The 22,872-nt window shown below is 49.4% G+C and overlaps 1 protein-coding gene across 6 annotated transcripts in view; it reads left to right on the forward strand.

The window, feature by feature from the left end:
* LOC139054438 (WW domain-containing adapter protein with coiled-coil-like) overlaps positions 1-22,872 on the forward strand; it is a 436,373-nt gene that overhangs the window by 220,619 nt on the left and 192,882 nt on the right. For 5 of the 6 annotated variants that reach the window (XM_070531403.1, XM_070531400.1, XM_070531402.1 and 2 more), the window contains one exon: positions 4,724-4,924. The exons of the other annotated variant lie outside the window; for it this stretch is intronic. In XM_070531403.1, coding sequence (XP_070387504.1) covers positions 4,724-4,924 — 201 coding nt within the window. The remainder of the gene's footprint in view (positions 1-4,723; positions 4,925-22,872) is intronic. 6 annotated transcript variants of the gene reach the window in all.

A 22,872-nucleotide genomic window follows, 5' to 3' on the forward strand; every position in this document is an offset into this window, starting at 1 on the left:
TTCCCTCTTATCCCTGTGTGACTCGGAATCTACTGAATCCGCACTCTAATGTTAGGGTGTGCATTGAGGTGCGTTGTTAGTGCTGAGTGTAGTGCCGCGAAAACGTTTCTGGCTGCGAGTGCCCTGCATGCAGCCTGGCTATCTGTTTGAATGAGCACATTTCGTTTGTGTGGATTTGGCATGGTCGTGGCCTCCATAACAGCCGTAAGTTCCGCTTGATGTTGATTTGTAATATTGCAGTGCAGGCCCCATGATAAAGGTGTAGAGTCGGTTGCCACCCCTGTGCAGAAGCCTTGATTATTTGGAGAGGCGTCCGTGTATAGGATCCAGTCTTTGGTGTCGTCCTTGAGGTGTAGTGCTCGACTTTGTCGTCTTTCTGGTTGTGTGTCTGCCCCCATATTTCGAGGTATTGGGTCGACGGTAATACAGTCTAGCGTGTCCCATGGGGGATATTGTTCCCTGTCTGGGCATTGTGGGACATCGTAGCCTAGATCACGCATAAATGCCCGTCCCTGTCTAGATAGCTTCAGGCGACTAAATTGTGCCTCTTGGTTGAGTTGTTTCAGCTCATCCAGTTTAGGCAGCACTGCCGTCTCATCGACTCGGTTGGATCACAAATATGCAGGGGTGCATAGAATAACTCTCGTTATCTGCCAGAGCATGGTTTCAAGTTTTCCTTTTTGTGTTTTGGTGACTTGTAAGTATGGATATTGGTACATTATTTGAGGTATAGCCAGGGCCATGGTGAGTCTTCTGAGTTGGTGCTCTTTGATACCTCTCACCCTTTGTGTTGTTCTTGTAAGTAGCCTCTTGACTTCATGGAGCTGCTGGATTGTTTGATGCACCCAAACGTCCGCCTTACCATTGTCCTGCAGCCAAAAGCCCAGGACCTTGACATGCGTTTTTCTCGGGACAATATCTTGGTTCACTTTTAGTGTTATTAGTTTTCGTTCCTCTTCTGCCTGCGGTTTCCTTTGGTTGGTTACCACTATGTGCTCGCACTTGGCAATGGACAGGGCGAGGCCTCTTTCTTGAAGGTACAGTGCCGTCACATTAATACCTGTTTGCAGTGTCTCTTGAATTTCAGCTGGAGATCCTCTGCTGGCCCAGAGCGTAATATCGTCCGCATAAATTGTAAAGTGAAGCTCTTCTACACGCCTCAAGAGAGTTGGCAGCTTACTTAATGCTAGCGAGAATAGTGTGGGTGAAAGAATCGACCCTTGGGGTACACCTCTTGTCAGGTACCTTTTTTCGGACTCTTCTTCGTTTACCTTCACAGTAACTGTGCGGTTTGTAAGAAACCCTTTTACGTAGTTGTAAAGCTTTTGACGTGGTTGCAGGGTTTGCAGTCCGAGTACTGCTTCGCGGGTAACGTTATCAAATGCTCCTTTGATATCCAACCCCACTACGGCTCTGAGTTGGCTGCTGCTCTTTGCTCTGTATATTTCTTGTATGGCAAGCATTGCATCCTGTGTGCACATGGGCTTTCGAAAACCAATGACTCGAGGATCGACAGAAGTGCAACATTCCTGCTGCCATAGGAGTCGTGTAAGGGCCATTCGTTCCATAATCTTTCCCGGACATGATGTTAAAGAAATGGGTCGCAGGTGGCCAATGGCGCATGGGGTCTTATTGGGCTTTGGTATTGGGATCACAGTAGCCATTTTTCAGGTCTCCGGTATGTCACCGCTTTCCCAAGCTTGGTTTATGATAGCCAGGAGCTGTTCCAGTTGTGTGTCTGGCATATTGCGTAGCATCTTGTTTGTGATGCCATCCGGTCCAGGTGTCGTGTGTCTTTTGCTTGCATTGATGGCTGCTTTAAGCTCCCCCATTGTAAATGGCCGGTCTGCAAGTACTGCGCCGCAATCTTGTGTGGGTGGTAGTTGTCGTTTATCTTTCTGTAATGTGGCCAAAGGGAAGAAATGGTTGGCTATTTGTTCTGCGAGATAGTGCGCTCCGATTTCCTCCCTCAGTTGGATTGCCTCCAGGTGGTTCTTTCTCCTGGTTTGCCCAAGAAGCACCCGAAAAAGCGACCAGGCTCGGCTTGTGTGCATGTTGTTTCCAGCTTGCTCGCATATCTGCATCCAGTTGTCATTTACGAGTTTGTCAGCGTATTCTTGCGCCTCCTTGGTAATGCTGTCTATATGGGCTTTGAAGCACTTGTTCAGCTTGTTCTTTCGCCATTTTCTGAGTAGCTTGTGCCTATTGTCCCATAGATTAAGTAGCTGTCTGTCTATTTTCGGTGGTCTTCAGTTCTTTGTACTGTCTTGGTTGTGCCCTTGTGCACGGTGCATAGTGTATTCGCCCATTCTTTCAGGTTATCAGTACGCGCTCCTTGGAGAAAACTCTTGAAAGCATCCCAGTCTGTGATATTTGTGTCTGTAGTGCGATTTCTTTTAGTCGTGCATTGCTTCTGTGGTATGGGAATGATTATTTCAATGATGCTGTGAGCACTACCCAACGTTTCCCCGGTGTTTTTTCACTCCACTTCCTGTTGTCCGGCCCCAGGTCAGGTCTGGATTTGTGTCTCTTTCCACTGAATTTGCAATACGAGTAGGAGTTTCTATGTTGGGTGATCAAACACATCCCGTCAAAAACGATGCAGGAGCTTCTTTTTTGTAGCTGCACTGCGCGGCCAAGCATTGTCATGAAGAAGGACAATGCCTGATGACAACATTCCTCTTCGCTTGTTCTGAATTACCTTTTATAGATGTTCAAAAGTCGCATTGTACGAGGCTGCAGTGATGGTTGTGCCACGTTCCATGAATTCCACAGAGAACACCATTGCTGTCCCACAACACAGTAGCGATACACTTCCTGCTGGAGAAGGTTCGCTTGAGCTTTTTTGCTTTTGAGAAATTGGAGTGCATCCACTGTGTGGGTTGCGCTTTTGTTTTTTCAGTTTTTCGAAACGGACCCATGTCTCGCACCCTGTGATTATTTTCTTCAAAACGATCTTCTCGTTCATCATTCTAGTGCTGGAGAAATGTTAAGGCTGTTCCCATTCGCTGTGGTTTGTGATAGTCGGTCAGCATCTTGGGAACCCACCTCATGCAGAGTTTGCCGTACTGGAGTCTCTCACTCATGATGGTATAGAGAGCTGACTGGGAAATTTCGGTAGACGAATCACTCGACACAGAAATTGTAAACCAACAATTTTCTCGAATAGCATGATCCACTCGCTGAACAAGATCATCGGATAACACTCGCTTCCTTTTCTGCCCGCCTGCATCATGAACATCTGTGCATCCTCCTTCGAAGTTCCTGCACCATTGCCGCACTTTGCTATCACTCATGAAAGGTCTACCGTACGCTTTACTCATTCGTCGATGAATTTCAGCTGCATTGCAGCACTCAGCATGGAGAAATCAAATGACAGCACGCACTTCACACTTAGCAGGAGACTGAATTGTTCGAGGCATCTTTATGTGCTCACTGCGTGCTTAGAATTGACAACTGCGACCTCACGAGATTGATGGACATACTAGAAAAACTGTGCAACACATCTGTGCAGAACTTCATTGGATTTTCACTGTACTTCTCATTTTGCGACCGATCGGGCCTTGAAAAAAAAAATAGTAATAACCCTCGTATTTTCTCACCAGCATGTCAGGTACCTTTCAAATACAGTTGGCCTCATTTATTATTGATTAGAATGTGCAGCACACCTAGACAAAGAGATAGGATAAAACGTGCTCATGGGGCCACACACATTTTTGGACCTTTATTCAAGCTTGTAGATTGGCCAAACAGTTCGTTAGGTTCTTGGAATGGTTTAAAAAATTCTCGATAACCTGCCATTTTTGTCTAAAAGAATGTTTAACAGCTTGATGTGAAACCATGCACGTGAGTGCCTCTTTGGCACTGATGTGGATGACACTGCCTTTGTGCTTCTCGTGCTCAGGCACCTCTAGAATATTATGAGCCAATGCATATCAAGAGGAAGTTCTGCCATGTAGCTGAAGAAAAAATGGTTAGGTGGTATCTTGGTTCACTATCTTTGTTGTTGTAGTGCCAATTCTCGTGTAAACATTGTGAATAAATCTCTTGCATCTCCCTGTAACATCTTGGTGCCGGTTAGAAACTGGGTCACTGCTGATGATGCTCACCTGCTCTAGTCACTGCATGTCGTGGGACTTAATTTCCACTTGTTGTCATTGTTGTCACGACTGGGTCACAACATCGTCTGAATTCGTTTATGTCTAATAGACAAGTTTTTTGCATTCCCTTGGTGGCTCTTCTTTTGCATCCTCTACCTCCACTGTAGACAGGAGGTAAGGCAGAAGCAGACAGGTGTACTCAGCCAAGAATGGTTTCATTGACACCTCTTTTGCCTTGCTATTTTACTTGTTTCTTTGACTTGAAGTGCTGCATTAGATGTCCTAGTAGCAACTCTCACAACTCATTTTTATTGCCAAAAGTGGCACAGGAATGATCCCATGTTTGTCTGGTGCATGGACCCTAAGTGAGATCTGGACGAAACTAGAGTACTATTGAGTGCCTTATCTCTGTTGGCTCGAGGGTCTGGCTACTCACTGGGCTCAAATGTTGGTGGCCATTGTGGTTGTTGGTCACAGCCACTTTCAATTGTTTGAAGAAATGACATCCAACATTCTTGTGGCACCCTCTCTTGGAGCCAAGTCATGAATTACAGCAGAGCTTCCAAGAAATTGCAATGTGTCGTAATCTGTGTTGCGGCATGCTCATAGCCTTTGCCCTTCAGATGCGCAGACACAGGACATGGACATTTCTCCACCAGGGGGAGGTGGGAACACGCCAAACAGTACACCTGATCCAGCCCGCACAGCATCCACGATGCTTCTGCCTCAGTCGCCAGTGACGCTTGCCCAGCTGCCCAAGATGATGTCGCAGCTGGCTGGCACACGTGGACTCCCCAAGCTGGATGACATGTCACCACAGGAAGGTCAGCAAAGACCAGTGGACATTGCTCTCTCTGCTTGCTGCTGCACGCTGCTTGGTGGCTGGCTCTTCTGCACATGCATGTGCTTGTCTGTGCTCCACACGGCGGTGTCTATTGTGCATGAAGGAAGAGTGCATGCACTGCAAGCTGGCATGGCTGCAGTGCCTGTTCAGAGTGGCGGCTAAGTGAAGCCGTAGCGTTGGTAGAAGGGTTGCCGCCACGTACGAGGATGTTCTCGCAACTGCCACTTTGACTACTGTAGCCCTTGCATGCTATAAAAGGGTGTTTCACTTGGCTGTATATATCATTTGTCGCATGTCCTTCCTTCCTGTGATTAAGGTTTGCACCTGCACTCACCTGAATTGGTGCTTCCAGTAGTACAGCTGGAAAAGCTTGTTCATGCTAAATGACTGTGATTATTGTGCATCTTTGCATTAAAAGGCTGCTCTATATCTGAGAGAAAAAGTGTTAAAACCATGGCAATCACTTCATATATTAAGCATTGACATATGCATACATACTCCAGTACTTGCACATGTGAAATGATTTTTGTATTTAATCTTTACCGTTAACTTCAGTGTTGTTGAAATAGAATTTTGATGCTAAGTTTGTTTCAGCACTTACAATGTACACCATTTACTCATTCAGTGCTTACGCCACGCTTTGGTGTGATTCATAATCCTTCAATTGCTTATGACAAGCAAGTGCAAACACTTCGTGCACTGTTTTCCCACAGAAAACAGAAAATGGATCCTCTCTTCATTTTTGTACTTCATGTTATCGAGTTAGAAGTTCATAATTAGCTCAGGCAGCAGTTTGAGTGGTTGTACCTCCTTTTTTTATGTACTGTGTTCACGGAAAATAAGTTAGAAGAATCAGGGGAACCGAGTGAAAACTATATGAAGCCAACAGAAACGGTAGCCAAGGAATTGAAATGGGGCATGCAGTATTATGGATACTTACTTGGTGCACAGCTCTGGTGCTGCAGCATTAATAATTTTGGTGATTTATGTGAAGCATGGCACAATTCTGCAATTTTACCAGTGCCCCAGGCCAATCTGTCCAGGTTCTCTGGAACTGTGGGTTTATACCGTAAAAAACGGACCGGAATATAGGTCGACCCCCAACTAACCAATTCTAAAAATGAAAAAAATCTTTTTCAATGGCAAAAGCACCGAAAGACACCCTTACCTTGAAACAAATGCGACTCAGCCGGTTGCACAGTGGTGACAGTATTTATTTAAATGCTGCTCGCATGTGCACCCGGCAAAGTTTTTAACAGTATCGCGCGACCATCGACCCGCGTGCTTGTCAGCACCTTATTAACTGCACTGAGCGGCGAAACAAACGAGATACACACATGTGTGCACATGAACTTTCTTTCGCTATTTCGCCGCTCCATGACGTGATGATAAGGTGCTGACAAACATGCAGGTTGATGTTTGCGCGATACTGTTAAAAATTGACCGGGTGTACAGTACACAGAAGGGCACGAAGTGTGCAAGCGCTACTCCGAATCAGAGTCGTCCGAACTAGAGTCAGGCGACGAGTGCTTCTTGCTGCCCACGTCCCATAGAGCATCGTCCTCTGTGCCATCCAGCGCAAAGCCCTTCCTCTTCATGAATTGTCGCACCCAGGATGGCGAGCCCTTGAATTGCGCCCTAGTCAGTCCAGAGGCGTGCACAATCTCCACCGCTTGCGAACGGATGCATTCGGCAGTCACAGGCAATAATCTTGCACGCAACTCCCGGATGAACTTCGCAACCTTCTCTTCCAGTTCTGAATATGCTGCTGTTGTTTTCTGTGATTTCTGCAAGTTGTGGATGACGTTTTCTTTTGGTTGCTGCAAGTTGTGATACGCTGCTTCTGCCTCAGCCAGTACCAAATGCTCTTTTCGGATACTCCAAATTCGCGCTGTGCCGCCAGGCTGCCGTGGGCTTCTGCGTACTCAGTCGCCTTTTTCTTGAAGGCGACGGTTAATTGCCATCGGCTTCTGCTCATTTTGAAACAAAATGTGAAAAAGCAGCTTTTAAGCAATATAACTTTGTCACAGTGGAAACGCAAATTCGCGGTGCCACGATGTCGCCGCGCTGCTGCTGATGGCGATGGCGGCTGTTTTGTTCATCTGCCCATTGTTGCATGACTTCCGTAGTTTTTCCGCCAATGTCCGGTATATAATACGGGGGTCGACTTTTTGCAGTGGCTTCTTGAAAAAAAGTTCGACCTATATTCCAGTTTTTACGGTAACTCAAGTGAAAAAAAAATACACACTACGTGCTGCACCAACCTGCTGTGATCCATGAGTATTCCCTTGTGCTGCTGACACATTGTTGTTCAGGTGGTTTGGGAGAAAAGTTTGAGAGCTGGATGAAAACCCATGTTACCTCAAAGGAGCATGACAAAGTGAACAGAGACAATTTGACCAAACATATTAAAGGGGATGAGTGCTTCTGTGTGTTGTCACATCACCAATGTTGTTGGAAGTTAGTTTAACTGGGAAGGAGCTATCACTCCCTGGCAGCCATTTTGTGAAGTATTTTTGCCAACTTGCCCAACTGGAACATTGCCTAAATGCTGTAGCAAAATATGTGAAATCTGCATACTATTGCTTCACCCAAATTGCTTGCATTGCTTTGCTATTCTCATGTGCATTGTTCTGTGTAGTGTATGGACAGTTCAGAAGACCGCTGATAGTTAGAATTACAGAAACAGCTTTATGAAAGCAAATGGAATAGTATATAAACTCTTGAAGGTGGCAGCTTGTACATCATGCTACTGTGCTCCTTCCTGCTTGCTTCTTTTATGTAGCTTATTCACGTCTTGTGTCATAGCCTTCATGAATACCATTCACATCCTTTTATTCAAGCTATGTGTGCCTCTGTTTTTCCTGTTGTGGTTTCCACAGTTATCTTAGCAGCACTAGCATAATTATTAGGTAATGTCATATCCAGGCACATTTGGGTATCTATTAACATTAGGAACTAACCGCTTTTTACACGACCTGATCTGCAAAGCCTGCAGTGACCAAAGCAAAGATACTGTGGCACTTGTGGTAACATATCCACTTGTTACCAGTGCAGTGTAGCGACTGTGAAGAGGCCAAAAGGTGAATAGAGAAGTAAAACTTTATTGGAGGAACATGCGCACAGAAAGGAAAACAGCACTCATGTGATCAGTGTCAAATTTCCCTGCTCATGTCTGTCGGCTATTTATACATAATTCCAGAGTTACCACTATGTTCGTGTAGTGTATATGGCAACCTGAGCAAACATGCCTCTCTCACTATCAAATTGGTTGACAACCACACAGAGCTTCAGATAAAGCAAGGGCATTGTGTGCAAGAGCAATAGTGATCAAACAGAAGAAAAAGGAAGGCATGGGCATTTAATGAAAACTATTGTAAAAAACAATGAACATGCACATATGTAAATATGTATATGTGTATAGTAAACGTGTGTATGGGTGCATTACTACATAACATGATATGCTGAGGGATGCTTATAAAGGTATCAACCCAATGTCGGTTCTACCAGATTGTTTTTTTCTTCATCAAAATTTCCGCTCTTTGAAGGGGGGGCGCAGGCCATGTACAAGGGTAGGGCTGCATCTCTAGTGCCATCGTGCAGCTGGACAAGGCCAGACCAAACAACCAAAGCGGGTCACCATTTTCATTGTATTGTTTGTTGGTTCAGATCACAGTCATCGTGGCTGTGTTCTTGAGCCCTTGGTTCTAGAAATGGCTGGAAGTTTCAGCTATTTGGTTGGACATGACAGTCATTATCACTGGGTGCAGCCAGATACTACTAACCCTCGCCATGTGAAATCTGCAATGTGCCAGTAGGTGATTGCTATTGCTACATTATGAATGTCTTTCTTCTATTCAAATTGCTCCAACTGATAGAACTTGCTTAAAAAATCCTTGGTTAAGCGCTCTAGGCAGTTGTCGAAATTGTCATCATCGTCCTCCTTTTCAGGCTCCAAACCGGTAAATGCAAATGTCTTTATCATTGATGAAACGTTATCTGTCACCACGCGAAAAACCTGGAAGATGGAATAAAAACAGTTAATGGCGGCGAACTTGTACGAAGAGAGATATTTCAACTTCTCAGTGATTTTCCACTGCAGCAACACTGTGTCATACTCTGAGCAGATCCAAGCAGCTGTGTGCCCCCCCCCCCCCCATCAGGCGAGTAAAACTGAGGAGGTACGTGTGAGCTGTGAAGTCGCTGTTCACGAATGTTGCTTTGACAGCCAGGAAGCCCTCCGTAGACCGCGACGTCCACACGTCTAGTGTGATACAGACACACTGCGCTCCCGCCGAAGACAATGATATTTTGGTCTGCAGCACTGATACTTTCCTGGGCAGGAACTTCTCTCTGAGGTCATCCCGGGATGGCAACTTGTAGCCCGGGATGGCGACCTGAATTTGAAAAAATACAAAGCAGTTACATTGATGAAAGGCGACTTATAATATATTGTCAAACCAGCGCCTCTGTTTTCTTCAATGCCAGCCAGATGCGGCCGATCCGACCGTTCACCACCCTCTCCTATCGTCCATTCCCACTCTCCCCTATTGGCTAGCATTCGCGCCTGCTTTATGGTCGTGGGGGAGAGTGCCATCTGAATGGCACCTCGTGGCGGAAGTCGGAGGAATACTGACAGATGTCATAACCTGACAGATGCAGGGACGAAGTCTCTACTGCTACACCAGCGGAGCGGCAGTGCCGCGAGCTCAGATGCACGTGTGACGCAAGCAGCCATACCATCCGGGTAGCATTGCATCGCAGCAACTTACTGAACTAAGGCACACCAACGGCTCCCATTGGGGAGCGAGCGATTGCATTGGCATTGAAAAAATAGAGGAAGCATTTGTCAATAAATTGTTTGAATCCCTCCCTCTCGACAACACGAAAGGGCTCCATATTAGTGCAAGTCATGTTGATTATGGCGTCATCAAGAGCAGCCTTTTGATGAACAGGCACAGAGCTGCACCCATAAGTGAAGGCCGACATTATTTTCGGGTGACTTTCCAGCCCTTTCTCTTGTTGTGCCGAATCAAATTAAGTGAAACTTCAACTACAGCATGTATAGTTTCGGAGCAAAGCTTGCAGCGTGCAGCTTGTTTGTTTTCATTGCGGGTAATTTCAAAAAATTTTTTCCAGTGTGCCATGTTGGCAGACTTAATGCGTGTGTGAGCCGCTGGGTGCAGGAACCAGTGTGGCAATGCATTTTGGAAGCCGCTATTTGCAATAGAAGGCTGGAAAGGAGGGTAGGAGTGGTAGCACAGAAAGCTGAGGGGGATGATTTATACTAGCATTGTCTAGCATTCACAGTATGAGCGAGCTGCTAAAGGAACCGTTGGGCTTCTCTAGCTGCCAACAGGTGCCAGCGCGGTGGCACCACCCGGACCTCCCTCTACCCTAGAACAGCGCGAACGTGGGTTTTCTTCGGTTGGGGCTCGGGGAGGCACCGCCATGGCCGCAGTTATGTGGGCTCTCCTGCTTCGGCTGGCTTCCTGAACCAATGCTTTGAAAAGTTTATTCTCTCTCTTTCTGTATGGAGGGAGAGGGCGCACAGTTCATCGTGTATGACTGTGTGCTGCGCTGACCTGCAGACCTTCGTCGACAGAGTTTGGGTCAAAGGCGTCCATGTGTCTAGACAGGGGTGACAGTATTGCAAAAGGGTTGGGGGGGAAGCACGAGGTGAGATGCAAGCTGGTATGTGAAAGCTTTCAGTGAAAACAAGCAAAGCGACAGTGTCAATACGCATTACAACTTGGAGAAGCGTTTTTTCGAATATGTGTTTGAGTCACCCACGGCTACACAAGCAAAAACAAACAAGTGAAGGGTGGGGAGACAGCAGGTGGCTGGGGCAAAGGCTACCTGTTCTACCTACCGTGGCCTACCTGTTCCCACCTCCAGTTGTTCAAGAAGCGTCATCCTCTTGAACGCCTCCCGAAATCGGTAGCTTTGACCGAGCTGTAACATTTGCGGTGCTGGTTGCATTCTACATTGGAATCTGCAGATAAGATTGCCCTGCTCGCCGCGATATTTTTCTTTTTTTGCCACCCCCTGATTGGCTGCTTAGCGCTCAAAAAGTGCGTCGCTGAAAGAATAAACGTCTTTGTCTTCCTGGCACTGCGTGGGTCGCCTGTTCCTTGGGCCGGTCGCCCTGCCGCCCTCGGCGTCTAGCCTTCGAATATGTAACACCACCGAGGTAAAGAAAAATCGCAAAGCATAGAGGGGGGCGGAGGGGAGTATGTCGCCACTGTAGTTCCGCACGATGGATACCAATAGCATAGAGCTACGGTTATGCAAAAAATCGAGACAGACATCGAAGCATCTCAGTCTATAAGGACAGAATTGTAGTAGGTGCATTGCTTATAAATTGTGCGGTTCTCACCCGTGCTCTTGGGACAAAGGAACGACAACACAGTAGTGCAAACAATCACAAGGGCATTTATTGCACTTTTCATAGACTAATGCCTACTAGCTGAGTTGCTATCCGCAAAACATGCCAATGGATGCGCAACAAATTGCGGAAATCACTGGGACCGCATAGCGAGTGATTATGTTCACCCCATGCTGGACACCAACGCCTGGTCACCCGCAGCATTGACGTAGTTTATTGATATCATGGCAGGTGGTGGTTGCAGAGCACTCTTCTGATCATGTGCTTGTTCAGGAGCCAGGTGTAGGCAGGTGGCGCCAGCGAAGCCAGGCAAGATGGTCACACGAGGCTCCCACAGGAAACGGCCAGGCAGGTGGAGCCAATGCTTTCGGCTGCGCGCATGGCTAGACATAAATGAGTAACGGCCAGTGGTCACGAGGAGACAAAAGAATGGCCAGGAAAAGGGAGGGAAAATATACGAAAAGGACTGGAGAAGAGAGGAGGAAGTAAATGAGAAGACAAAGATTAAGCATGCAGCTAGAGTCGGCTAATACGGGGAAACCCCGCCAGTAGTATTCCGGGGTAGCCCTCGGGCGATGGTCTCGCAGAAGCATGGATCGGCGCACGCGCGGAACGTCTGTGCCGCTTGCCAATCCCGAGCCAAAGAAGAGCCTTCTCCTTTTTGCACCCGAGTAACCCCGCGGTTAGGTGGCGTTAACAGAACAACACTCACGCCATCTCTCGTACTACCCTGCAGGCATACCGACCGCCGCCAAACGACCAACAGACCAAACGATCAACCAAACCAAACAGACCAAACGATGGCTTTCAATATCTTACTCCTGTTGCTGCAGCATGCGTTGACATAGCATACATGGTCTGCAAGCTGAAAGTACTGCAGCTGTATATAGCTGCAGTGCTGCTTTTCTGTGTCAAGGAAAAGAATCCTATGGCAAGGCTTTTGATGTGATCTTTATCGCTATGGATGACGGCCGACACTATCAATGGCACAGATGGGAAATCCTGCTCACTACATCACATTCTGACATAAGAACAACAAATCGCTCTTGTCTGCCTTAGTGTGACTATGATAAGAAGCCAACAAACTCTGCCACCAAGGACAACATAGGGTAAATTACTTGTGCTTAATGAATGAAATAAAGAAACAATTAATGGAAATGAAAGTGGATGAAAAAACAACTTGCTGCGGGTGGGGAATAATCCTACAACCTTCATGTTGTGTCGGCAGCGGCAGGCAAGTGGGGGCCCCCGGCCAGCGAACGCGCGGCGAGCGCCGACGCAGAGAAGGATAACACTGAGCCAACTGCTCCTGATGAAAACAGGAACGAAGACTGAGCCGGCTCACGGCCGTTTATTACTAAAAAGGACTTCACACGCCAGATGACACCTCCTGATTGGTCCCAGCTCGTCACATGACAGAAGGGGGGTGTGCCATCTAGCTAAACTAATACGAAACATAAATGTATGATAACACAGAGATCTGGCAGGGGGCGACACTATACTACATCATCCCCCCCTGGAAACAAAGTAAGCATACAGTGAAACGCGCGCACAAGATGCGCACTTAAGTCCAAGGACAAATTCAGTTCGTCCCCCCCATGTTCACACGCACGCGCACAAGATGCACATAAGGCACGCACTTATGTCCACAAAAAATTCAGTCCGTTCCTGCCCAAGTTCACATACACGCGCACCAGTCTTGGGCACCACAACACAGGCAGTCAGTCAAAACAAAATCTGCCAAAGAACACGGCACAAGGCTCACTGCACCGCAACAAGGAACACATTCTATACCTGTGTTAACGAAACATGTGAACTGTCTCTTGAATGTCACAGCGAGGCCCCTAGCCATGGCATTTCGAAGACGGCAATGCACTCTACACTCAAGAAACATAATCATCGAGCCACGGAGGCCGTTTTTTGTCACGATGAGGACGCGTGCGTACCTCAGAAGAACTTTGGGGGTTGTGACGCGTATCGGTCGACTTTAAAGACCCAGTCGTCCCACTATCATTTCCCTCCCCCTGGTTGGACAATTGAATGTGGTTGTCGCTCAGAGCTGGACAGGGTTGCCCAGGAAGCTCCTCTCGACGTCCCAACAAGTCCTGGGATGCTACTGATTCCCCCACGGAATCAGAAACGGTTGCCGACTGTGTAGACTCGGAAGTGATACAGTCAGACGCACTACTTAACTGAAGCTTACGACTATGAGAAGACGCTGTCACTACAGACGAGTCATCGGAATGACTATCCAGATTTGAATATGAGTACAAAAAGTCTCTATCACTTGTGCACAATGTACTACCTGCTGGATCCTTCATCACTAGGATTAACTTAGACACATGCCACGTCTTCCCATCACTGAGTACAAAAATAGATGGTTTTATCTGGGCCTTAACTGTACGAGGTTTACTGTACTTAAAACATCCTTTCCTGTTAAATCTTATTCTGACGGTGTCTCCCACCTTGACACGAGTTGCCTGAGCACCTCTACGTTTGTCTACGTACTGTTTAGTCTGCCACTGTTTCTGCAAGACCCTTTCTTGAACTTGAGACACAAGACTGTCCTGTTCCCGTAAATCTACACAGAGCCGCATGGTTCCATCCTTCTTGCGCACCACCACGAGTGGAGACACCCACTCAGAAGCCTCGACGCGCTCGATGACGTCACAGTCCTCGAGGCGTCGCAATTCATTTGTTACCTGGTCACGGAGAGCCAGAGGTAGTCAGCGCAACTTTGAAGATACTGGTTTCGCATCTTGCTGCCGATGAATTCGGTGCACAAAGTTGTTGACGAGACCCAACTCGTCACTGAAGAGGTGATCAAAACCCGGAGGCACGCCTGTGGGGCTCTGTACTGAATGAAGCGATGGTAGACGACATGTCAGCGACATACCGTTGATCTGTATGCCCAAGTGTTGGATGGCGTCTAAACCCAGCAGTGATGTTCCTGTAGTCGTTACGTGGAACGTGACAGAGCATGACCTTTGGAAAAACTGGACAGTGGCTTGAAACAGGCCTTGAATGTCGATGCGTTGCTTGGAGAGGTTTCTCAAGTCCACTGTTGCTTGTGACAGCCTGTGCTGTCGACCAAAGTTATTTCTAAAATCTTCGGCCGTCATCAATGACACAGATGCTCCCGTATCCACCAGCAGTCGCATGGTGACGCCGTTAACTACGACCGGAACTTCCAAATCTTTTTTAGTTTCAAAAGCGCTTACCTTCAAGACAGACGCGGACGGCTGCCCTGCGGAAGTTGAAGACAGCGTCTCTGCGGAAGAGACGTGTTGCACCGCTGTTCGGGTCTTTCGACATTGGCCTCGAGCTCCACCACTGGAAAAGCTGGCGCCACCGTCGGCGTGACGTGCTAGGAGGGATGACGCAGAGAAGGATGACACGGAGCTAACTGCTCCTGATGAAAACAGGAACGAAGACTGAGCCGGCTGAAGACTGACACGGCCGTTTATTACTAAAAAGGACTTCACACGCCAGATGACACCTCCTGATCGGTCCCAGCTTGTCAAATGACAGAAGGGGGGTGCGCCATCTAGCTAAACTAGTACGAAACATAAATGTATGATAACACAGAGATCTGGCAGGGGGCGACACTATACTACACTTCACATTTTGCATGCGATGCCCCACCAATTGAGCTACCACGACACCATTTCCTCGTCCACTTTCTTGGGTATTTATGTTTGCTTGTAGAACCCTGGGAGTGTTAGCCAGCGCCACCACTCACAGACCTTGGCGGCAGACGTGGAACATCCTTTCTGCCGCAGGCGTCACGAAAACATGATCTTTTTGCGTGACGGCAACCAGTCAATAAACCCACATAATAAATGCGAAATGCGAAGTTTGTGGGATCGTTCCCCACCTGCGCCAAGTTGTTTTTTCATCCACTTTCATTTCCATTAATTTATTGTTTCTTTATTTCATTTATTAAGCTCAAGTAATTTCCCCTATGTTGTCCTTGGTGGCAGTTTGTTGGCTTCTTATGATATAATAAACATAGGGCCCCTCTGTTAACCTGCCTTTCTTCTAGTGTGACTGAGGAACTCATACAGGCCCCGAAAACGTCTTGTTTTTTCACCTTGACTGGGTCAGTGACTGCAACTTCTTCATCAAGAAGGATACTTCGTTTGGTGGGGAGCGCACGTGCCCATTTCTTCCCGAGTACTCACGTCGTCTCCGCATATTGCAGATGTGTTGAGAGCCTGTGTAGGACATGGGAGAAAGGCACTACGCGCCCTCCCATTCTCCTTCGCTCTTATGACGTGTGCACCCCCCCCCCCCCCACCCACCCCGGCTCACGGGAAAAGGAAAGGTATCAGACAGGCAAGGAGGACACTCCCTTCATGAAAGGTAAAAAAGTTATAAAGGGCGTCGCCACAAGAGACCCTCTCTCTCTGGCGTCTGACCTCTAACCTGCCGAACTGAAATACCTGATGACACCTGTGAGTGACCTCGTTTGCCTGACTATCCCATGCAACGAGGGCAGCCTATTCATTACTTATTACAGTCGAACCTCGATATATCGAACAGCGCGGTGATCGCAAAATAGTTCGATATAGCCAGAATTCGATATATAAAATCGCGTAGAAAACGCGTCAAAAACTAGCACAAATCACTCAATGAACCAATCGTGGCGCAATAGATACTCACATGAAGCTTCACACAAAGTATTTATTTCGTTCGCTGAAAATACTGAAGCAGCGTAGCCTGCTTCATATTGGCAACCGCGTGCTTGACCACGGCGTCCTAAACATAGTCCAAACGGTCCACAAGAGACAGTTCAGTGCCTTCTATTGCGCCGCAGTAGCGGCGTACAATGGCCAAAGCAGCTACAGCCTCAGTTGCAGTCGGGAGCAGGGCAACATCAGCGCTTGTTGGATCAGCCTCGGCAGCGTCTTCGTTTGGCCGCTCAGCAGTCACTTCTGCCGCGATCTCACGTCTGTTAACTCCGCCACTGTTTCAGTCCTGTCGTCACCGCCAACAAAGTCCTCAATTCACATGCTGTGTGGCTCAGCACCGACAAAGCGCTCCAACTGGCTCCACGGCCGGCTTGGTCACGGGCGCACGGCGGGGGCAAGCCCCGCCGAGCACACGTGATCGAGGTGGCTTGCCCTGCCGTGCGTGCGTGATTGAGGCGGCCGTGCTGGCTCCAAGCCGCCGCGTGCGTACGCCGCTATGTTCAAATGGCGCCCTCGGCGCAACCGATGTGGGCAGATGTCCTACGCAGCAGTCTGGAACGCCCATCGCTCCGCCGCTATCTTCGAGAGTGTTGCGGGAAACCTCGCCTCCTGTCAACAGAGCGCACTTGGTCTGGGGCGGTGGAGTTCGATATATCCATTTTACATCCGGCCCCGTTCGAAATAAAAAAAATTAAAATGCATGCGATTTTCCACGTGATATAGAAAGTGTTCAATATACGGAATAATTCGATATATCCGTCTGCGATATATCGAGGTTTGACTGTACATTCCATTTGCCAGTGTCCGTTATTGCTTGTAGCAATAAACGTTGTTAGAGTTGACACCGCTGATTGCCTTATTCATTCGGATCTGACGTAGCTGCAATTACATGTGCTACGGTTTCGAAGTACCGTGGAATGCCTATGTGTGGCTAGATCTGAAGCTCGCCTTCAGCCCTAGCCGCACGTAGAGTGTAAAGCTACGGACACACTGGCGTCAAAACACGCGCCGCGTGCCGCGAAACCTGCTGCGGAAGCGGTTTGGTCTGCCATGCAGATGATGGGTCGGGGAGCCATTTACGGCGGCTTGCCGCGTGCCGCGAACCAATGAGAGACGTCCGGGCTTTCTCCTAAGCGCCACCTCTTGGCTACTGCCGAAGTTAACTTCCAGCGGCGGCGGCGGAACCACGATCGACGACCGAGCGCTCCGAGCCAGCCGTGACAAACAGCGCTAGTGCTTCGTCTGCGTGCCTGTTGCGTGCGCCGCCATTGCAACAGCAGAGAACACACAATGACCAAAACACTCATCGTCGTCAGAACATCGTCGTCTGCATCTGCCATTGCAGGAATCAACGCGATCAGTGCGGTATCTGCTAACCGAGCAAGGAAAAAGCGCGCGACATCCGTGATATCGCGCCTATGCTCGCGCAGTTCGAGACAAGGCGAGATCAGCGCTGTCACGTGACTCCGCGGCGGCCGCCGTGCGCACAACTGATGTGGCCTTTCTGCCGTGCGGCGTTCTTGCCACCGGCGGCGTGCCGCGCGTCTTGCCGCCAGTGTGTCCGTACCTTAACCCCCACACTTAAAAAAAAAAAAGAACTGTCTTTGCACTAGCTTGCAGAAGGGCCAAAGAAATGATGAAACAGTCTAAAATAAAAAAATATTTAAATTGTCCGTGCAGCTGTTCTGAGGAGGAGGAGGAATAAACTTTATTAGTAGAAATGAGCCGACGGTAAAATCGTCCGAGGTGGGCGGCTTCCCTAGTCCAGGATGCCGTGGGCCTGAGCTGATAACTTGGCCCTGCTCACCAGGCGATGCTGGTCTTCAGGGCTCGAGCTTGTCAGCTGGGCCTCCCACTGCTCGACGGTTGGTCCGGTGATGGGCAGTGTCGATGCGTTTTGTTGACATTCCCATACCATGTGGTAGAGGGTATTGGGCCTAGAGCAGAAAGCGCATTTGTGGGTATAGCTCGTAGGGTACATCGCGTGTAGCAGGGTGCCGTGCGGGAATGTGCCGGTCTGTAGTTTCCGGAAGATCACCGCCTCTTCTCTTGTCAGCTGGGGATGCGGGGGTGGATAGATCCTCCTACCCAGCCTGTAGTGGCTCAGGATATCGGCGTATCTTTTCGGGACGCTATCTTGTTGGTCTACCGGGGCTTGTGAATCTGGTGGGATAGCCCGGAGAATGTGATCTCGGGCAGCGGCATTAGCCGCTACATTACCCGCCAGGGACTCGTGTCCCGGGGCCCAGACAATGTACAGTTCAGGAAAATTGTCTCGTTTTTCGAGGATGCTCAAGGCTTGTTTGGAAATGCGGCCCTTTTGGTAATTTCTACATGCTGTTTGCGAGTCGGTGATGATTGTGATTAGATCTTCCTCTTGCTGGCCCGTAGTGGCCGCCAGGGCTATCGCCGTTTCTTCCGCGCAGTCGATGTCTGGAGTGTTTACCGAGGCCGCAGCTACCTCTTGTCCTTGGCCGTTGATCACGCTGATAGCGTGGGCCGCTCTGTTCTTGTACTTTGCCGCGTCGGTGTATCGGACTTCTCCTTGTTTTGGTCCTTCGTAGGCCTTACGTAGAGCTTTTACTCTCGCTCTCCTCCTTTCTCTGTGGTATTCAGGGTGCATGTTTCTCGGGATGCTGGCCACCGTGATCTTCTCCCTCAGGGGTAGAGGAACCCGCTGTTTTGTAGACTCATATTCGACTGGGTAGCCCAGTCTTATTTGCATGTCCCTACCCGTGCTGGTGAGCTTGAGTCGCTCTATCTGGCTGGTCTTGTGGGCCTCTACAAGTTCCTCCCAAGTATTGTGTATGCCCAGGCTGAGTAGCTTCTCCGTCGACGTCGTCGGTGGAAGCCCCAGTGCCAGCTTGTAGGTTTTTCGTATTAGGGTGTTCAATTTGTCTCTCTCGCTGTTCTTGAGACCCAGGTACGGGGTGCCGTAAGTGACTCTGCTGATTATCAGGGCTTGTATTAATCTGATTGTATCCTGCTCTTTCAGGCCGTGCTTTTTGTTTGTCACTCTTCGCACCAAGTGCGCGACTTGGATAACTGTCGCTTGCAGTTTTTTAATGGCGGCGAGACCGGCACCGTCCTTCTGGAAAGTGAGGCCCAGAATACGAAGTGTGTCCACCTTGGGTATGTTGACTCCATTTAGTGTCAACGTTGGGTCAGGTGTGTCCTGCGGAGGCCGCCCTCTTGTCCTCTTTTTGAGGATCAGGAGCTCCGACTTTTCCGGCGCGCATGAAAGACCGCAGGAGTGTAGATAATGCTCGGTCCTGTCGATGGCTTCCTGCAGGGCGTCTTGTTGTTCGCCCGCCGATCCCGTGCACGTCCACATGGTCAGGTCGTCTGCATACATTGCGTGAAGGACACCCCTGATGTTCTCCAAGAGGTTCGGCAATCCCCTCATCGCTATATTGAACAGCAACGGGGAGATCACCGACCCCTGGGGGGTTCCTTTCTGCGGTACTGGGAACTTCTCGGTCCTGAGATTCCCCAGGCCTATGGTCGCCGTTCTACCCGTCAGGAAGTCCCGGACGTAGTTGTATGTCCGCCGTCCGCAGTTGGTGTGTTGTAGGCTGTTTAGCACTGCTTCGTGTGAGACGTTGTCGAAGGCTCCCTTCACGTCGAGTGCCAGGATGGCACTCCTGTGGCATGTGCTGAGGCCATCGATGACTTCTTCTTTAAGCTGAAGTAGAATGTCCTGGGTGGAGAGGTTAGGCCGGAAACCGAACATAGTGTTCGGCAGGTGCCCACCTTCTTCCAGGTAGGGCGAGAGACGATTGTGGACCATGTGCTCGAAGAGTTTTCCCGCGCATGACGTAAGAGAGATCGGACGCAGGTTCTGTAGGTTGATGGGCTTGCCGGGTTTCGGGATCATCGTTACGTCCGCGTGCTTCCAGGAAGCCGGTATACTGCCCGTCTCCCAGCTTTCATTGATATACTTCAGCAAACTCTCCGTCGCCCCGTCGTCCAGGTTACGGAGGGTCTTGTTGTTAATTTTATCCCTGCCGGGCGTCGCGTTTCTCGTGAGATTTCTTAAGGCTGCCACGATCTCCGACTTGGTGAAAGGTTGGTCTAAATCCGGATTGGTTTCCCCCTCGTACTCCGGGTGAATGACTGGCTGCGTCTTCCGTTGTTGCTCGTCTCCGATGTATTTCGCAGTGATGGCTTCGAGCGCTTCTTCTTCGGTTCCCTGGAAGTTGTGTATAAGTCTTTGTATGTGTTGCCCCGTGACAGTTTTTGATTCCGTCTTCGCCAGAAGGGTCTTTAAAATGGCCCAGGTCTTTCGGTTGCTGAGGGTTCCCTGTAACTGGTCGCACACTTGATTCCAGTTCTGACGTCCGAGTTTTTCAGCATACTCCTCCGCCTGCCGCGAGACGGCGGCAATGCGGATCTTGAGTTTGCGGTTTCTCTTCTGCTTCTTCCATCTCTTCAAAAGTCCTCGCCTGGCCTTCCCAGAGGTGAAGTAGGTGTGGGTCGACTTCGGGATTGTCCGCAGTGAGTTGGATGGTCTTTGTGTACTTGGTAACCAAGTCCATCACGTTCTTGGTCCACTCCTCGATGTTCTCTAGGCTGCTGGGGTGTTCATCTTTGCGGAAAGCAGGCCAGTCTGTAATTTTGGCTTGACCTAATCTCACGGGGGTTTTGTGGTGCATGATTTCGGTCTGGATGATATGATGGTCGCTGCCCAGAGTCTCGTCCAGTCTCGACCACTCGACTTGCCTGAAGCCAGTGGAGAAGGTCAGGTCTGGGCTGGTGCCTCTGGAGACACTGTTGCCGATTCTAGTTGGTATTAGAGGATCGGTCCACAATGCAGCTGGTGGTGTTGTGCCGCGTTGTGCACGTCCATACCCTTCTTGTTGGTTGATCGGTAGCCCCAAGCCACGTGTGGAGCGTTAAAGTCGCCCACCACGAGAAGTTTCTGACCGTCGGTGACTTTCTTCACTTCTCTCAGTAACTTGTCCAAGTCCTTTAGTGTGTCGCGCGGAGGACTGTATACATTCAGGATGTAGAGGCTCTGCAGGGTTTTCTTGGGAGGAACCAGCTCAATCAGAGTGTGCTCGATTCTGTGGTTGATTTCGTGCTGCTGCGTCGTGTAGTGCTTCTTGATGAGGACGGCGGTCCGGGTCCTTCCTTGGGCAATGTGCGTTTTGTAGCCACGCATCGTAATATTATTTGTCTCTGTTTCCTGTAACGCGATGACGTCAGGTTGGTGTAGGGTGCATAGGTGAAGTAAATTTTGCCGTTTCCGATTTATTCCTCTGCAATTCCACTGCCAAATTTTGAGGGTTTCGGTCGCTTCTTTCTTCTTTGCTATTTTATTCGCCATCTTGGCTTCCCAGAGTCTCGTTCATCTGGGCTTCTCTGATGGGGTATTTTGGCTTTTTCCTTGCCTGCTCTTTTTCCCTTTCTAGGATGGAGATGCGTTGGCTGAGCTCGTTGCCCATCTGGGTGATCTCCTGGCGGAGCGTTTGTACGGCTGCTTGGACGGTGGCTGCCACAGACTTGCTTATGGTGTCGACGGCCTGAGCCAGTTCGGCTCGGAATTCATTTCTCAGTTCGGTCTTGTCTTCGGTTCGGGCCTTGTTCACCTTGTACTCTATTCCCGATTCTAGGTCCTCTATCGGGGGAGTATGTTCCCTCGGCGGCGTTGGCGTTATGGTCGGTGTCTGCTGTTTTTGCAAGTGCTCAATGAGATGTTGGAGCTTCCTCTCCAGGGCTTGTTCCCTGGCCTGAGCTCTTTTGTCCCGTTCCTCCTGACGTCCTTCTTGCTCTTCTAGACGCTTCATGAGCACTTCATTCCGCTTCATCAGGTCGGCGTTTTGCCTTCTGAGGGAGGCGATGGTTTCCTCGTATCTCGAATTTCGCTCTTGTGTCGGCAGTGAGGGAAATGGGTCGGTTGTCGACTTGGAACTGGCTATCACTTCCGCCCAGCTGATCTTCTGCTGTTCTTGCTGTGGCTTACTTGTTCGATATTCCGAGGAGCTTGAACTTGTCTCCCTTGTTATAGGTGGTTGTCGGCCTCTTGATTTACTTCTCTCCCTCACGTACAGGGGTGGGGGTCTTGGCTTGAGCCTTTTCTCGCACTCCTTGCTTGCCGTCTCGTGAGGTAGTCCACATAGTTTGCACTGCAACTGGCAATCATGATCTGTTTGTGGGTTCTGCACCCCGCACCTGTTGCAAATGTGTTTGTCTGGGTTGGGGCATACGTCCTGCCGGTGGCCGATTTCTCCGCAGGCCTTGCAATACTGTACCGATCTGCGGTATGGGCGGCAACGTGTGTACGAGCCGGCCACCTTCACATAGAAAGGGATGTGCGGACCTTCGAAGGTGATAACTGCTGAGGTGGATTCGCCGAGCATCCTCGCATGCAGGATGCCACAGTTGTTGGCTGCCAGCAGTTCCGCAACTCGTTTCTCCGTCGTACACGCAGTGATGCCGTGCACGACTCCACGTACTGTTCCTGGGAGCGGTTTGATGTACGGCGTCATCTCTTATGTGGCCGCCCCAAGTTCGATGCCGTTGATGGAACCGAGTTTCAGTGCGTAGTCCTCGTCTGCGGTTCTGGCAATTATCAGGTTCTGCTTCCACTGCGTTTGGATGGTTACGTTCACGCAAAATTCTTTGAAAGGGGAACCACTTGCCCTTGCAAGTCCTTCGGTGATCTTCTCGTCTGGCCAGCTGGACAGTTTCAAGCCGGTCCTTGGTCGGTATACCACCTTGTAATCATTCTCTGGCAGCGGCGGCGTCACGCGTCGCGGCGGTGGCTTGCCGTTGGTTCGGCTTCCCTGATCTTGCTGCCGTTGGTGGTTGCTGGTGGCTTGCATGCTCGCTTCTACTCTCGGG

The sequence above is a fragment of the Dermacentor albipictus genome, chromosome 1, assembly GCF_038994185.2.
Source record: "Dermacentor albipictus isolate Rhodes 1998 colony chromosome 1, USDA_Dalb.pri_finalv2, whole genome shotgun sequence".
NCBI lineage: Eukaryota > Metazoa > Arthropoda > Arachnida > Ixodida > Ixodidae > Dermacentor > Dermacentor albipictus.